Raw genomic sequence first — 18,226 nt, forward strand, 5'->3', positions numbered from 1 at the left:
TGTACACTTCCTGTACACAGTTATTGTTTCGGCATTCTTTAGCGGCGGAAGTGAAATTTTTTTATATTGAAATCGCATGGTGTTTGAAATACATGCATTGAAATACATGGTGTTTACTGGCATGAGGCTATGAAAAGCTTCGTTATATCAAGAGCTTCATTATATTGAAGTTCGTTATATCGAGGTTCAATTGTAAATAAATAAATAAGCTATAGTTATAAGTAAAACACAGAATTAAAGACCATGCATCTCATTGCATGATCGAGTGATTTACACTAAACAAAATCCTGAGACAACTTCCTGACATCGAGTAATCTTTCACCTGATGTACACTTGTACAGAGCTAATAGACCAGATCAATAGGTCAACGAAAAGCAAAGCAAGCTTAGCAATACCACAGAAACAGCTGCATTCGATATCAAGTTATCTCTGTTAGTCTCCATTTTTTATCAACCACACACTTGACAAGATGGAAACTTGCTCTCAGTATCCTTTGAGGATAACCCGTAATAAAACCAGACAATAGAATATTGCTACAGCGCAAATAGCAAGACTCACTGAAAGCCAGCCTTCAAGTTGTTCTTGATAAACTGAGGCCAAAGTCCATCTTGGCGCACCACTCTGGCAAAGACGTTCTGGTCAACAACCTAGAAAAGACAACAAGCAATGAAGGAATCTGACATCCAAGCACATGTTTGCACATGTGCATGTGTAAACATGGGTTTATCTGCAAACAGGCTATAATTCGTTACCGCATATTCCAGGCTCATTTAGAACAAAATATTGCTGTGTTAACATAAGCCATTTTTATTCTTCACCTGAACCTATTGTAGCAGTAATGACCTGTTACTTCCTGGAGCAATGAGATGCACATGAAAAAAATGCTAAGTTGATCCCTCAGGCTAGCTAAAAGACATCATACAGCATACACTTGAACTTTGAACTTGCTGAACCTGTTGGACAGGTGCTCAGTGCTAAGCAGAATGAAAATGTACGTATATCCTATACTTTAGCATGGGATTTTACAAATGTTCGATGTATACAATAATTGATATATCCGAGTTTGATACACCTTCTGGGATCGAGTGAGTGAGTGAGTGAGTGAGTGAGTGAGTGGAGTGAGTGAGTGAGAGTGTGTGTGCGTGCGTGTGCGTGAGCGCGCGTGCATGCGTGCCTGTCATGTATGTTTTAAGCAAAACACCTTATCATGTATTCCCTGACGAAGGCCAGACCCCAGCTGAAACGTTGGAAATAAAGCATTTATTTTTTTTCATATGTGTGTCCGCAAACTACAAGTTCCTGTTCAACTACCGGACCCCAGCGGACTCTCACTTATATATATATATATATATATATATATATATATATATATATATAAACACACACACATACAAAGTAGCCCAGCTCTTCACCCTCCTACAATTATGACATTATATTCTTTATTTCTGCTGTAATTAAGTTGAGCAACTGCTGGCAAAGATGATAAATCCAACCAAGACACAAGATTGAATTTCAGTTTTACTCACCGTGGCGGTAGCCACAACCTCACGTAACTGCTGGAGAACATGCTCAGGAAGATCAGCATTACTGCCCGCCAAGTTGGCTACACACTGGAGCAGAGTGTGAAGGCATGAGTCACAAACAGAGCTACTGAAGAGCTCCTCACTCATGCTGCGACAGAGTGCGTTCAGAAGAGCCAACTGGAGTTGATACTCAGCACTGTCTGAGAGAATTTCTACAAGCTTTGCAACATTGTCACTTCCTGAAAGAGCAAAACAGAAAACATGGTTCAGTATCAGGTGCTTGAACAGTGATGCATAAGAGTATATCAAATTAGGGGTGTGCGAGTACCAAATAGTAGATTTTGAATCGAATATCGTATCAAGAAAGAAAACCTGGATACTGAATATCGAATACCAGAAAACTTACCACAAGCTTTAACGCTTCCAAGCTTTGTGAAAATATATATATATATAAAAAACAGCGCTGCAGAAGCTCAGGACACTAATCACATTACTTAACAAGAGTCTAGTCACTATCAGCAATTTAGGTACCTATGAATCCAGGTGCACAGTATGCTCTACTCTAAATAAAGGGAACATCAAATTAGTATGCTTTCACTAATAACAACTCAGTTCGTATACGAAGGTCTAGAAAATATGTTTTATAGATGGAATGCCTGTCAAATAGAAGTGTTTCTTTTCTTTTTCCCTGTGAAAATGAAAAAAATAGTGAAGTTGCCCTGAATACTAATGGAGCTTGCATTTTAATAGTGGCCGATACCGTGCAAAATGAAAATCTTCTATTGCTTAGAAATAATCATTTTCCAGTTTGAAAAAACAGGAGGGCTTTCTATCTTTATGGCAGATGGTTTCTGTGGCTTATTGTCAGCTAGTTGTAATTCAAATCTGCGTGACAGACAAAAGCAGGGAATGTGCATGACGTCCCTCGGCATCGCTCCGCGTGGTCATCAGCGCCGCACACATCAACCAAGGTCGGCGCCGACGGTACAGAGTCAAATAAGGAGGCCTCCGGCAAGTTCGCACGCCGCCCCCCCCCTCCCCTCCTCTCTCACTCTTTTCGTCGGCATCAATCTGCCGTCTGTGTAAATGCGTCTGCAGCTGGGGTGCAGCACTGTCACATGATATTTTCGAGCCCACCATGTAAATCTAAAGATAGTCTTGTGATAGGTCACCCGAAACTATGAAAAGAGACCATTGTGCGCTTACGAACAATGTTCGGAACGGGGGGTCACTGTATGGTATTTCGCGAAGATGGTGGCCGTAAACATGCAACAGTCATCCCGTGCACACGCTTTCATCAGTGAGGCAGTTTGTTGGCTATCCGAGGGTCATGCGACCACTCTGGATAGATTTGCATTGATTCAGTAACCATAAATTCAGTTGCCGTACACGGCAACACAGCTCCGATTAGGTCGAACGGGCTAGACAGTGCGGCCAATGGTGCGGCAGTGACAAAAATTCGCCGGCGGTTGATTTGATAACGGGCCACAAACCATTGCAGAACGCTTGTCACTAATATGTTCCTGCGGGTGGCTCATCAGTGATCGGTCGCGAAACTGCGTCTGTGTGCTTGCATGTAGGTAGAGGGCTCCCAACTGCACGAATCTGCGTGCGTGAACACTGAACTCACATATTCGATGTGATCAGTGTGCCTTCCAGTGAATGATCAGGGTGATCTTCGCACATGCTCTCGTTCTTCCCATATGTGCTGCTATTGTAGTTCTGCCTGCGTTGCGTTAATCGTTTCGATGGGTGTCGTCAACCAGGACAAACCTTGTACCGATAGAGATTGCACACCGTGGGAACGCTGTGCACATCAAGACACCAACCACGGCTAGGTCATTCACTGAGGGTGCCGATATTCGAAAAATCGAATATTAGATATTCAACTCGCAAATCAAATTATTCGAACGTTTACTATTCAATTCAAAATCGAGTATTCAAGTATTTGCAAACCCCTATGTGAAATGGCGTAGAGCTGAAACAACTCATACTTACACATTTATTAATGTTATTTTTTTGCATCAGAACTGCTGGGCATTTTAGTGCAGTTTTTCACCTGTCCCATTTTTTGCTAATATGGCCTACTGATAGCATATATACACTTATATACATAGCATATACACGCGCTCGGTGTCTAGTGTGTGTGTATTTGCTTCAGTCTGTCCATTCGTTACTCTTGCACAAAAACTCTAGCACAAAATTAGAAGGGAGTCTATATTAGTACTACTGTACTGGCAATGTCCCCATAGTACACTTCGACATCTTCACCAGCTTGAGTTGGCTACACACCAGCTAGCCTCAAAGTTGCTAAACGACTGCAATGAAGCTGTTCAAGAAAATTGATTAGAAATTAAGGAATATGAAACAAGCATTCATTAATTGCTGCCCTTAAGTTCATCAGCACATGTTAGCACTGTAACTGCGTGTCCTTCATAGACATCTATGAGTTCAACAGGAGACCAGATGCTATGCAACAAATCTGTGCAACCTTAAGCAAGTGTGGGGTGTGCATTGTACCCATCTGACGCCAACCAGTGCACATGTCTGTGCTCATAGACATCACAGACACAACGTGACTTAGTGTCACCACAATGTGAAAGTAACTGCAGTCTCAGACAATAAGGATGCTGAGAAAGATACAATATTTTTTTCAAGGAAGGAGGGAACTTACCAAGCTGGCCAAGCTTCATCAGCGAGTTCAGGCACACTATCATATCATCGACCACTTGCTGTGTCATGCCTTTCTTGAGTGCACACACACGCTTCGGCAGCAGCAGAAAGGTTTTGGTGAGCCACGCAACCAGCTTTCGTGAGGCATTATCCTGCGACAGACCAAGACAGAGGCTTCGCAGGAATCCTGCTAAGCTGGCCATTGAGAGGTGTGACACTGTTGGCTTGAATGAGCTGGGAATGAGCCGCTGCAGGTCTTGTCGATGCTGAACATTGTGCTTCATAAGGAAGTTGACAACATCAATACCTGCCGAGGTCTGGTCCTCCAAGAGGCGCTTGAGGTCATCTGTGGAATGAGCCAGTACGTGATCAATGTGCAACTGGTAACAAGTGCACAAGATACTTGTGGATGTAAACCCGTCAAACAGCTGCTGATTGATCTGCCCATACATAAATACAGGTGTTCACATTCACAAATTTGTACACACGCAGCTATTATTATAGACTTATATAATTATTATAGATGATGGGTCTTACAGAGAAGAGAAGATCCTGGGACTATGGCTTCGAGTGCTTGCACTGTGGAAAGCCACAAAAGCGCTGCTGCGTTTCTTGAGATGCAACAGCCTATATAACCGCTTGTGACGAACTGAACGTCGAGTGCTTCACTGCACGTGTGTGCGCATGTGTGCGTGCGTGCACGTGTGTGTGTATTCGTACTATGAACTTTTGTTCTCACTCTCATCTTTCACTCTCCTTTCCTCAGTACAGGGTAGCCAACTAAACTCAATCTGGTTAACCTCCCTGCTTTTATTTTGAAGACAATTACTTTCTCGGCAAGTTACCGCCACTTCTGTGTATCAGGTATGTTGCTTCTGAAATGAGTTTCTAGCCTCTTTCATGGGCCGATCCCGCAGATAGTAGTCTGACTACAAGTGCCATCGAGGCTACTGTTTATATGTCACTGGATATGCGCCGCTCTTTAATGAACCTCTTTCACGCCAACTTGGGTCTCTTGGCATGTGGCGCTGGATGTGTGCAATTCTTGAATTACAAAAAGAATCATTAAAAATTTATCTGGTGGAGGGCGGAATCAAACCCACATCATATATTCAGACAAGATTGTCTGACTATATACAGGATGTTTCAGCAAACGCTTTTAAAAAATCTTAAAGGTTGCCTGTGGCAGATAGCACAATTCTAGCTCATGAGGCGGTCTATTATAAGCAACGGACCCTACTTGCACAAAAAATTGAAATGCATAATGACTAATTTACAAAAAGTCACTAATTAACTTTTCAGCTAATTACTTTATGACCCATTTTACAATTTACAAATTCTAGCTGTGGAGTTCACAAGGCAGACCCACTCGGAACGAATTCTCAGGATGACACCAGTTCTGAGAAATTAATTCCCGAACTTTCCGGAGAAATACATAGGCGTTCCAGTTAGCTTTGTGCTGGAATGCATAAAACGGCGTTTTTGTTAATAAAGTAACTGAAACACAAGCAAGGAACCCTGCTGCATACACGTCTCATACATGAAGTGTCTCTGCGGCGGCAACATGTTGTGTTGCTTTATTGCTTCAATGTTAATCAAATTAGTGTCAACACTCATCGTAACACGGGTTCTGCTGAAATTCTTAAAATTTTTTAGTGGTTAAAAGCTCGAGAAACTTGCCGGGTCCCAGGGCGAACACGTAGACAGGCCGGAACTCCAGAAATCGCAGGAAGGCTTCCAGCAGGGACCCATTGCTTTGGCTCTCAAGGATGGCAGAGAGCATGTTCTGAATGACAGTGGCTGAAAGGAGTGGGGTGTCCTGCCCACTGCCTTTGGAAACACAAGTCAGCCAGGCACTGAGCAATGGCTCCAAGTTTTTCTTGCACTCGGCTGGTGTGCCTGCCACTGCCTCAAGGAGCTTTAGTATGTCGGACTCAGTGAAGACACTGCTGAAGGCCTGCAACACCTTGCTGCTCTCAATGTGTTTTAGTAATGTACCTGTAGAGATTTTGGCCATCGACTCATCCTTAAGAAAGCACAGGGATGCTTGCAGCCCCTTTGGCATGCTAGAAGTGCACTGAAAAGAAAAAAGAAATGCAAGTGCTGCTGCTTTTCAAAAGACCTCTCAAAGTGGTCTGCAACACTCTTTCAATGAGGTAAGTAAACCTGCCCAACCACTAGGCAATGCCCTCATAAACACCCAAGCCAAATATTACTTCATAGTGGGAGAAGTGTGCAGCCCCTTCTGTCACAATTTTCACCCAATCTAAAACATCTCCTAGCATAGAACATAATGCTGCGAGTTTTACATATGGGCAATCCTGAAATCTTGATTAATTCAATGTTTTCCTTTAATGCCCTTTTCCAAATGTAAATAATTTCTACAGTGCTTATCTTTTCTCTGTCCCATTAACTACCATATAAATATACACCTTTTGTTAATTCCTGCGACATTTAATTTATTGTTTTCATTCAGAAATATTCAAGCAGTCACATATGTGCCTGTCCACATGTCGGGTGTGTCCTCTCCGTGCATTCTTGTAGTTCAGCAGCACTTTGACAAGTACAACCTCAGACCTCCTAGCTGACACTTCAAGTATACATGGAGCCCTAAATGTTCTAAGCTTACTGTATTTTTCAGCGTATAACCCCCCACGACATATAACTTGCACCCCCAATTACAACAACCCAGAAAGAAAAAGAAAAAGCTGCATGCATAACCTACGGAAATAGCTGCATACAACAACACTAAAGTTCTTGTGAAAAGTATCTGTTAGCAAATGCACAACTCATCCACATCGTATCTCAGGCCAACGGCTCTCTCTCTCTTTCCCCCTCCCCACCTCTTCAGCGATGCTGATAAAGCTAAGTTCACATAGCGGACATGATCATGAACAAATCAGTCACGTGACAGGTGAAGCAAATCAGATCACTTTGCGGCTAACAGTCACACGACAAAGAATGACAGTGCGGACGGAGCAGCCCTTGCATGGGCAACGGAGATGGTGCAAATGCAACCAAGCCGTATTGCGAAGCACTTTGCCTTGACCGAGGGTGCACCACGAGCATGGGTGAGGTACGTATGATCATGTGATATGCAATCCGCAAGCTCAAATTGCAATTTGGCCCATCGTGTGAAAGCTTTATTATCAGCTTCTGTGGTGCTAGGACGGTCGTTGAGCATAGGTCATTGTGATCCTAGTTATAGTTTGCTGGCACCACGTGCACTATTCAGAATAGGATGAGATTCTCTAGGAGATAACGAAACTGAATGGCGGAGCACCTAGCCTTAGGGTGTGGCTTCACGGCAGCGCGCGCCGCACTGCCACAAAGCCACACTTCAAAGTGAAATTCGCATATGACCTGCACCCCGACCTTACTGTTATATTTTATGAATTTTTCTTGTGGGTTACACATGAAGAAGTATGGGACCACCACTACCTCGTGTCCATTTCTTCATCAACTATTGTGCTTGTCTACATGTCGTGTGTGCCCTTTTCATGCGGTCTTGTGGCCCAGTAGTGTATTTTCAACATCCCAGCAGTCGTATAACTTACATTTTTGTTTGTGACTGACTGCATAGGCACATATGCATGCATGTGCACATATGCATACACATGCATACGATTGAGCGAATCAATTAAGCAACAGGGATACTACAGCTGCAATCAAAAATCCTTGCATAACATTATTGTCGTGTGGTAGTGAGAGTGAAGAGCAAGACAGCGCGAAAACAGTGAGCCACGCATCTAAGATATTATTGGGCAAACTTGTGCCTAGTCAAGAAAAACAAAAAAACAAGAACAAAAAACACTCAAAGCACAATGATAGTAGCAAGCACAGTAGTCTGTCTTCGAAATGTGATCTACGAGTCAAGTGCGTCGGCTACATGACTCGTTATGCATTCCAGCACAATTGTTGCTGCTCAGTTACGTGCCATAATGTACACCATTTGTACTCACATCAAACATGCACTAAGACCGAAGAAGGCTCCTTCGTTACAGAATCGACGACATTAAAGGAAGTTCCAGTACATGTAGGCACGTCTTGCACTGAGCGATAACTTTGTAATAGTGGTTAGCCAGTGAAAAAATGGTCACTGGAAAAAGACATACAATGTACACATGTCAATACATGAGGAAGCTTTTGGCACATACCTGCATGACCTGAATGATAGTGTCTAGCACAAAGGATGAGTAGCCATGTGCAACAGAATGCAGGCCGTCTTGTGCATCATAGAGGTACATTGAGAGAGTCATGTAATCACGAAGCAGAGCATTAAGCAAAGCAGCAGGCTCCTCCTTTTCTGTCCTTAGTTCGATGGCACGCTCAAAGATGTCCTTTAGGACTTGGATCACGGAAAAAAATTCCTGCACGAGCTAGATGAGAAACCCGATACAAATGAGTATTCGTTGGTACAAAGTCACAGGAGAAATATAAGTAAGGAAGTGTGCAAACATGGACAAGTGAGTCTTAAAGCAGCAGTAAATTACTCAAACAAGCTCGCATTAGAACGAACCTGGATCAAATTAAACAAAGTAATTTGAGAGCTGATGAATCTGCAATCATGCATACTAATGAAAGCATGAGAAACTGGTGCAGCATTAAATTCTCTTTACAACTTGGTCTGTCTGGAACAGCAATTTTATTTTGTGGCACAAGGACACCTCAAGAAGTTTCAAGTCATTCCAATAGCATAGCTCACATACTTGACTGTCCCCTTTGAAGATCATTTGACTTAACTAATGTTCTGAGAAATGTGAGTTCGAGCTAAAGAAGGTTTACTGATAGACATATGAAAATTGTTGCAGCAAAGTACCTTGTTTATAAACAGGCAAAGCTCACGTGCACGGCACATTCGTCTCACTTTCTGAATATAAAAATTTGATGGGAGGCATATAGAATGTGTTGCAATGAAAATAGCTGTAATTACATAGTGAATAAGCACACAAGAGTTTCTTGCACTTGCATATAACAGCACTTGCACATAACACGTCAGCTTATACAGTAAAACCTCGGTATAACAAAGTTTCACTTACAACAAAAAACTTTGTTACAGTTCAAATTTCGTTTTAAAGTTGCAGCTGTAAAAAGAATTTACCAAATTCCCAGAACATTCGTATTGGATAGTATCTTGTCAGTAAGTACTTATAAACAAATTGCAAGAAGGTCGGGCCGTAATAGAGCGGTTATGAGCGCCAGCGTGCATGGTGCAGATCGCACGAAGAGCAACACATCGGCCTAGCTCATGGTGTGCGAGATTTTTATGAAATTTGCATTTGTATTTGTTGACCATGCTCATTGCCCACAGCCATCATGAAATGGCATCCACAAATTAAAAACGAAAAGTGTAGAAAGATACGGATATTTCTCCTGAAAAAAAAAAAAGTACATGACGCAAGTTCGTAGTTTTATCTGTGTCACACACATTCGGAGAAACATGAACAGATCTCACTGAATGACCACACTTGTTATAACACAAGCCAACGCAAGCAAACGTTCCGCACCATGTCTTGCGAAAACTTTAGATTACGTGACCACCAACACTAGACGTGCAGTAACACAATGCACATCAAGGCACTGACCATTCCAGCTCCCCCCTTTGCACTTGCTGCAGATTATCTCCAAGACGCGGCATATGGCCCGCATATGAACAGCCATACACAGCCAAGGCAAAGGTGGAGGAGGAGGAGCGTGTGCTAGGGAAAGAGGACAGATAGGCACACATCTTCTGCCCCCTTCCCCCACCCCCATTTCTCGGTCAACATTTTTATAGAGTTCGCAAGGTTTACATGCCTGAAATGGCCAAAAGCTTATAGAAATGGTTTTAGACGGAAAGAATAAGACACGAACAACAGAGTAAAAGACACGGACAAGCGTCCGCTCGCAACTGATTTTTATTTTTCCCGATGCTTCACTTATATACCCTCAGGCATGTGAACAGGAACATACACAGGTGAGTTCACATGTGATAGAAACCAAACCTAATCATATCCTATCAGCCAGGAAACTAAACTTATGAGTTTAGTTTCCTGGCTGATGTGTATCTTCCTGTTCACATGCCTGAGTTTATATAAGTGAAGCATCGGGAAAAATAAAAATCAGTTGTGAGTGTGCACCTGTCCGTGTCTTTTACTCTGTTGTCCACGTCTTATTTTTTCCGCCTAAAACCATTTCTAAAAGTCATGTACCAATCAGCCCAACAGCAGACGTTACTAAGCCAAAACCTTTGTTAAATCAAGACCGTGCCACGAAACTACTTACCAAAACCACGAAAAAGATGTACGCAGTTTTCCATGAAACTAAGATGGGGAATTAAAATATTTCGTTACATCACAAATTGCGTTGAAGTGAACTTCGTTATATCAAGTTTTGACTGTACAGCCATCTGTGCTACCTTTAGAGATGTGTTGATGACTGGCTAAACCGATTCAGCACTGCTACAGTAAACAAGGCAACGTCTTCAAATAACACAAAGTTTATATGATTCACTCACTTTTCTATTGCAGAACAACTTCCTTGCATAGAGCATAGCTTGGTAAAACAAGCTTCTGCATTCAAACGCACTACAGGACGAGACGTCTAAAGTAGTCTCCTCTGTTGAAAGCGCCTTCTTTTTCGTGCGCTTTGGGACATAGAGCATGTCTAGAAACATGCGCTCCAGTTGTGCCTCCGAAGCTGTAAAGAACTCCTTCATGCCGTCCTCTCTCATTGGCCTCTGCCAGGATAAAAGAGCAAAACAGAGTATGAAAAAGACTGATATACTATAACATGAATGTACAATCTTTGTCAAAAGTATATGAGCTATGTTGCCTATGACCACAAACTAACTACAGGCTAGAAAGTGCACTTTCTTTCAACTTATATAAAAAAGTTTCAACAAACTGCTCTTTTTTTTTTTCCTTTTTGTTGCTGGCATAAGAGTGATCCCCAACCCAATTTTTTCTGGCTACTGAAAGGACACTAAAGAGCAATACCAAGTTGGCTAGGCACATAAAATATTTTATAACTTTATCTTCACTTACTTTTTGGGGAAAACTTGATTAAGTGGCGGAGGCTAAAGCTATAATATTTTTCTTGAATTTTGTGCCAAAGTGTCAATAATATGGTGGAGAAAAGATCTTTATTTACAGGGGTTGTCTCAGGGCCTATGAAGGGATGGCGCAAATTATTGCACGTCTCATGTCAGAGATTAAACTGACTTCCTATATGTAGGAGAGAAGTGTGCGATATGATAGACTATTTAGCCATTTCTGCTGACTATTTTCATCTTGAGTGCTAATCCCAGCTCGGGTGGCATGGCAACGCTGTATAATGGTGATTGCCGGCAGATGCCATCAGAATCGAGCAGATGCCATCAGAATCCACTATGTCATGTAAATGTGCTGCTTGCAAGGTGGTGTTACCAGCCATTCTTCTGATTTCACATCTTTTTTGGCTTACCAAACTTCTGCTCCTTGTAAGACTGACACTTTTGGTATATCAGAAGTGTGATTTAACAGTTCAGCTTCACTTAGGGTGTGTTTCAATTCTGGTCTGCAATGGAAACAGTGTGTTTAACACACACTGTTTCCAATGCAGCCCAAGCAATGAAATGCATCTGGAAGACGTATCTGCGACTCCAACGATACCTTGTGTCAATGAGGATAGGTAATAAAAACACATATTATCACGATTTTCGTGTGCAAACCCATGAAAAACACAACATAGCTTGCAGTAAGTGTGACTACGTTTTCTTTCTTTCTTTCCCCCCCCCCCCCCCTCAGACAACCACCCAGTCGAGTTCTTAAGCATTTTGCTCTGCCACCGTTCTGTTTATACAGCAAAGTAGCCTGCATCATTCTTGACTTCAATGCTGTCTTCGCAAAGCTGTCTTTTTTGCCAGCTTTGCCAGGATTGGAACGAGACTAAACATGGATACTGTTCACTTAGGTGTCTAATAAGCCATCTATGGCAAGTATTGGAACACAGCCATAATATACCTCTTTAGTGCCCTGATTACCAGCATCACAGCTTTGCCATCATTGCTTCGATGCTACACATCGTATGTTCGTAAAAAAATTAATTGAATTAAAATTTTGTTAAAGCCAGCCTTTAACCTAAATGGATATCATAATAAACACAACAGACTTATACAATGTTGCCTACTTTTGCTAGAAGTCAATGCGTTTTAAGTGCTTCTTGAGCCAAGCAGCATGAAAAAGCTTAATGCAATAGAAAGGAAGACAGATACAGCATTGTCTTCAATTCTGTCATATTAAATTTTTTTTTCCACTTTCCTCAAGGATGTAATACCAGCTCATCCAGCAATGGATTTTCTGAAGTACCTGTTGTCACACTATATCGTAGTGGAATTCACTACCAGGACCAACCTTATATTTATTCTTCAAATTTCAAGGCAACCAATGACCAATATCTTAACTGATGTCAATATCGTGCTTGGTCTACATTTACTGGCTTATTTATCTGCTGTATGCTGTTACTACGGCCTCACTGCTTGCTTGCCATATTTACCCGATTCTAAAGCAGACCCTTTGTCCAAGAATATAGGTTTAAAAATTACCTGCACATTGCAATAGCATACGAACCCAAAACCACTTTCATAGCATTGGCAACAGCCTACACTCCGAGCCAGCGTCATCACAAGATGGCCACTGAACAAGCTTTGTGTAAATTAGTCATGACGACACACTGTTACATTATGAAAGCTCATTCAAAGGGTAAGTTATCTTAAGCGTTAAGCGAGCAACAACGAAAATGCGTCACATATTTTCAGCCGTGTCGTAATTTTGAGTGCGTCTGCTAGGCACACTAGCCACGTGGTTATTCTAGATGTGGGCCACCATCTTGTTTGCGATGGTTGCGAAGTCATTAAAAAAATGCAGAGTATCAAACACAGTGGACCACATGGATGACAACACATTGTTGTTCATAGATAGTGACAAAGACCGGTCTAACATGATGACAATGGGCATTAAGCGGGAATTTGTACTCTGCAAAGGTAAATTCTGCGAGCTTCATTTTTCTCTAACTGCAAAAAAGAGAAGAAATGCCAACGCTTGTGCCGCCACAATTTTTCTGTGTTAATTGTTGCACCAATTAAGCAATCACTCACCGTCACCGGTAAAACAGCAGATGACCAAATGGAAGCATAGCTGAGGAGCAACTTTGAAACAACATTGGAATGTTCCTGAATAAATCTGCAGAAGACCAGAGGGTGCTGCTGGTGGTGCAGGATGGTCTTGACCACTGAGTAGACGTAGCTCTTGTGCACTGTAGACAGAAGCCAAGTGAAAAAGACAGCAACCCCCAAAGGTTGGAGTCCATTATGCAAACCTCTTGCAGCTTTACAATGTCCACAAAGATTTTGCCTTGTTAGAGGGACAATAAAAGAAAATGTTAAAGGTCCCCTGAAAGGGTTCAGACAAATTGTGTAGACGCATCGGGTACAGCTAAAGTTAATCATTCGCACTGCAATTTGTGTGAAACGTCTCACATTAAGAGAGCTATGGACGATTACAAGTTACCCCCCTCCATAGCCATCCATTTTCTCCTCAACTCGTTCGCCTAGTGATTGGGGCTAAGCTCCGCCTTCACTGGCTCTGCATCATGATGGCACGTCGTGTCGTCGACTTCCGGTTCTTTAGGAGCGAGCGCGCGAAGCATCTCCAAACTCTTCGCCAGCAGCTTGGCAGTAGACTCCAAGCGAGAGCTATCGAAGCAGCGTGCGTTGCGAGCATTCTGTCGCAACGCCGTACGTGTCTGGTATTCCAGTAACCACAGGGGAGCTCGGCGTTTCAACGCCCAGCTCCCCTGGAGACATAAACTCAAGCTGATGAAGGAACTTTAGCATAGATGTAAGTGAGCTGCCTGATCGGTCTCTACGGTCCAGCCACCAGTTGGTGCAGAGCTTAACCAGCCAAACAAAGAGCTAATACTGCTCTAACCAAGTGTAAAACATTTTAAACAGTTACAAAAACAAAGTTTTAACGATTACACTCCTGCGAAAAATTTACACCAGCAGCAAAGAATACATCTGCTACTGTGCGTGGTTGAGCTCTCTGCCACCAGGTGGCTGCACTGTGCAGACCATTCACATTTGTGCTTCTGCTCATCCCATGAAACGACACAGTCAAACGGCCAGGCCCTGTCTGCTTGCGCTTGTGTTTACCCTAATACCAGACTCGCAAAACACTATTATTGCATTAGTAATTTTCCGGTGTAAAGTGACGCCCACAAACGTGCAAATTCAGGCGTCAATTGGATAGCGGCAGTCCAATGCGCTCCAGGCAATCCGCTCGTCTGCTACTTTGCAGAGGGACACGATGTCGCAGCTTGACATATTGCCAGTCACTACGTTTGCAGTCCACAAGCAACAAAGTCGAATCATAGTGCTCGCGAAAAGACTGAGACCGACTCTGACCGCAGAGCTCTCATCAAAATGGAGCATGTTGTAACACAAGCAGACGACACTTGCTGTGTGCCAGACGTGCTTAAGTTTAGTGAGAAATTGTTCTTGTACATTCTCTTTCTGTTACTTTCTTTTTATAGAAACAAATTAACTAACGTTCCAACTATTACGAACATTGTTTGTTTACCATAAAGGTGGATAAATTATCGATGACGCACCCTGGGCAGCCAATCGGATAGCTCACCCTACTGTCGTCAATTGGGTGATTTACGTCATATGGGTAGGGGCGGCTAAAAATTCCGCTGAGCAATGTGCTGCGATCGGCAGCAATGTACATTTTTAAAACCTTATAATAAATTACATGCTTTATGCGGAGCACTTAGATGCGTCAATTAATGATCAGAAAGACCTACTCTAACGGCTCAGCATGTGTGTAGAAAATCATCAAAATTGTTTGAGGGTCCGTTTAAGTCGATCTAGATCAATAAATTCTTTGTCTAGAATTCTATCATTGTTTTCTGTGTGCCAATATATCACTGTTGCATGAAAAATTACTGCCAAAGGCTCTGCTACTGCTCCTTAATATGAACTGCTCACACCAGAACAGACGAGTTCACATAATCTTCATGAGACCTCCCTCTAAGCCGTTCTTTTGAACATGCTAGTGCTAACACTAAATGAGAAGTACCATTGCCCAACACAGGTGGCGCTACTCCGACGTTCCATTTTCGTCCATTCTTGCTAACAGAAGCTCTCCTCTCATTACGAATGACGAATTCTTTATTGCAAAGACCCAATGTTTCAATCTAGCTCGACTTAATATCTTTCTTTAGTGCCCCATTAGAGGGGGCCTGAACTACTTTTTTATCGAAGTGGAGAAATGTATTTGGAGTTAAAAAAGGCTATTTCAGAAATACTTTGCCACAAAAAGTACCTCAATGCATTCAGCAGAGTTACTGGCAATCAAACACCCCTTCCATGGAGCTTCCACTCCTTTTTCAATGCCTTGCACTGCGAAGACTACGGCAGAGTGAGGCGTGGCCACAACGCTCTGCCTACTGAAAATCATCGTGGCGCGCTGTTCAAATTTGATTTTGGATTTAATGTAAACACCACTACTTCTGACTTCGCACCTATGATGCACCAAACGTAATCCAAGTGCAGTTTTCCTCAGCAAGCAGCAATGTGCTCAGCCAGTGGACTCATTGCGGCACACAGCAGCGGCAACAGTATCTACGCTACGCAGCAGACTGCAGCTACATGCAACTGTACTGTATATTTGCAGCGTTTGATTTGTACACGCCAGGGCTTGGGCGTATGCTTGTGCTTATGTGCTCCAATCTGACCCTGCTACGTGGTGTGCACAGGCTTTGTCCTGCAGCAGCCTAAACGAAGGATAGTAGCCACATCTAAAGTCCCTCCATACACGGTGGTGCGTAGATGAAGGGGCTTTAGCCACATCCAACTTACGCATTTTGAAGCTCTATCAATAGCTCAATATCTGCCAAGGCATCTAACCAGGAGCAGCCAGGAGTGAGCATGTGCTGGCAAGCGTGCGTACAGACTGACCTTAAGTTTTATGTGCTTCAAGGCTGGTTGAGCATTTTGACTAGTTGAACTAGTCAAAATTAGCGAGACTCGACGGCCATGACATGACACACATTTTTTAAACTTCATCAATAAATATTCACAATAACAGTAGGAATAAATGCAAACACCCGTCTTGATTTATGTCAGCTATGGGCCAATAGCATCTGCACATGGGAATCTGCTATATTACGAAATAAAGCGTCCAGAAAACAGTGAGGAGCAGGCTTCAGTTGCAAAGAGACCATTTGAGAGAAAGGTGACTTCGCGCTCCGCTTGCGAGCTCCACGTGCCGCACACAGCTGCAAAACTCGGCTGAGATGTCTAGAGCAGTGTATGCTATCCAAAGGCTATGTTTTTTCACCAAGCCTGAGGGGTGGTTCAGGAACCCTTCAAAAGTTGGAACCTCATTTCAGTTAAAAGAGAAAAAAGTAAGTGAGAAATATTACAAATGGCTAGCAATGTAGAACCACTCATACCTTCCAATGACTTATCTTTATCATAGAGCTTCCTACAAAAATTATTAGAAGCAACTCTGACACTAGTGCCTACTACATGGCTTCAAGTATGACAGTTATGCCAGGACGGAAATTAAGTGCAGTACATGAATTTGACTAACCTTAGTCTTTCGGGTTTCAAACTGCTTTACAACTTTGCAAATTCATTATTTGCAACAAAATTTTGCGTATAAATGCACCATTTTGCAAGTGCAAGTGCACAGTGTACAGGTGAAAGCGCAAAGATACCTATCACCTTGGTACATTTGAAAAACTGCGATTGCTTGGAAATTTAGAAAGATAAAGCATAATATTTAATACCACATAGAACGTCTAAAGCCAGAAGCACGGAAATTAGACAAGTCCACACAAAGTTAAACCTTGGTTTAACAAAGTCAGTAAAATCAAAACTTTATTTTGTTATATCAAAATTTCATTATATATTGAAATTGAACACTTTATGCAAAAGAGTACAGTTGCCAACAGATTTTTCTTACATGGATGCGGCCATAAAAATTTTCTCACTATCGAGCAATTGGAATAAAGCTTAGATGACAAAAAAATAATTTTGCTGAATTTGAGAGTTGGCGACCAAAGATACAGTTTGATGCTATGTCAATGCTATCTCCTCATCAGCAATGCAAAACGAAGCCTGTGAAGGTTTCATGTCCGATCCGCCACCGTGTCTGATAGCGTCACCCGCAGTGGGACAGCACCAGCGGATGAGTGGACTGGTCTTTACACAGTCCAACCAATGCAGCATCAAAATACGTCGGGTGCCGCAAACCACTTTCTTTGTGCCCCCGGCCCATTAAGAAACATTTAAGAGTGGAAACTCCGCTGTTTGAGGCGACCAGAAAAGGTCACAAGCCCGCAGAGCCATTATCATGCTGGCGGCCTGGAAAGAAATTACCGCCGTTTTGGTTGCCAGGGCAACCGGTCGAGCGTGTTGCTCCCATTAAGCCGCGCGCGCCTGACTTCTATTGAGGGCATGGAGGAAGTGCCAGGAGAGCGCGCCAAAACTGCCTGCCCAGGCGCTGCACTTTTTTTTTTTTTTTTCATTGCGGCTTCTACGACGCGCCACATGGCGCAGCCACTGCATATGGCCCCGTCGGCGCATACAATTGTGACCTTATATAGTCGCCCGTGCTCCCTCGCGCTGACAGGAGTTTCACCTCCTAAATGTCTTCCCCCGTGCCCCAGCCCCACTCCACACACACGATCTCCACCCCCTTTGCAAGTGCCGGAGGACGGCACATCAAGCCACCATCCTTCTCAGCTCACCCTGGCATGTTTCTTTTAGCACAAAGCGCAATAGGATTTTATTGCACTTGGACTTTACATAAAACATGACGACGAGAGGGTCTTGGGGTTAGTACCATTACTCATGTTCTCTGTTTTTGCCATGCGAGGCAGGAATAATTGGCCACAACAAAAACACCAAATTGCGCGCTGACAAGCTCAAAATACAGAACTATATGCAGCATAGAATGCATAATATGAATGTGCAATAAGCTGCGTTGACACTGCACTCA

General features: G+C 42.9%; 1 protein-coding gene across 1 annotated transcript in view; it reads right to left on the reverse strand.

Moving 5' to 3' along the window:
- The window catches only part of LOC126521858 (nucleolar pre-ribosomal-associated protein 1), a 74,738-nt gene that overhangs the window by 22,518 nt on the left and 33,994 nt on the right, over nt 1-18,226 (reverse strand). Inside the window, exons 17-23 of the mRNA XM_050170566.3 lie at nt 13,312-13,469; nt 10,693-10,914; nt 8,354-8,575; nt 5,877-6,273; nt 4,198-4,542; nt 1,527-1,762; nt 559-647 (exon numbers count right to left, since the gene is read on the reverse strand). Of these exons, the coding sequence (XP_050026523.2) occupies nt 559-647; nt 1,527-1,762; nt 4,198-4,542; nt 5,877-6,273; nt 8,354-8,575; nt 10,693-10,914; nt 13,312-13,469 (1,669 nt within the window). The remainder of the gene's footprint in view (nt 1-558; nt 648-1,526; nt 1,763-4,197; nt 4,543-5,876; nt 6,274-8,353; nt 8,576-10,692; nt 10,915-13,311; nt 13,470-18,226) is intronic.

The sequence above is a fragment of the Dermacentor andersoni genome, chromosome 6 (genome assembly GCF_023375885.2).
Source record: "Dermacentor andersoni chromosome 6, qqDerAnde1_hic_scaffold, whole genome shotgun sequence".
Taxonomy (NCBI): Eukaryota; Metazoa; Arthropoda; class Arachnida; order Ixodida; family Ixodidae; genus Dermacentor; species Dermacentor andersoni.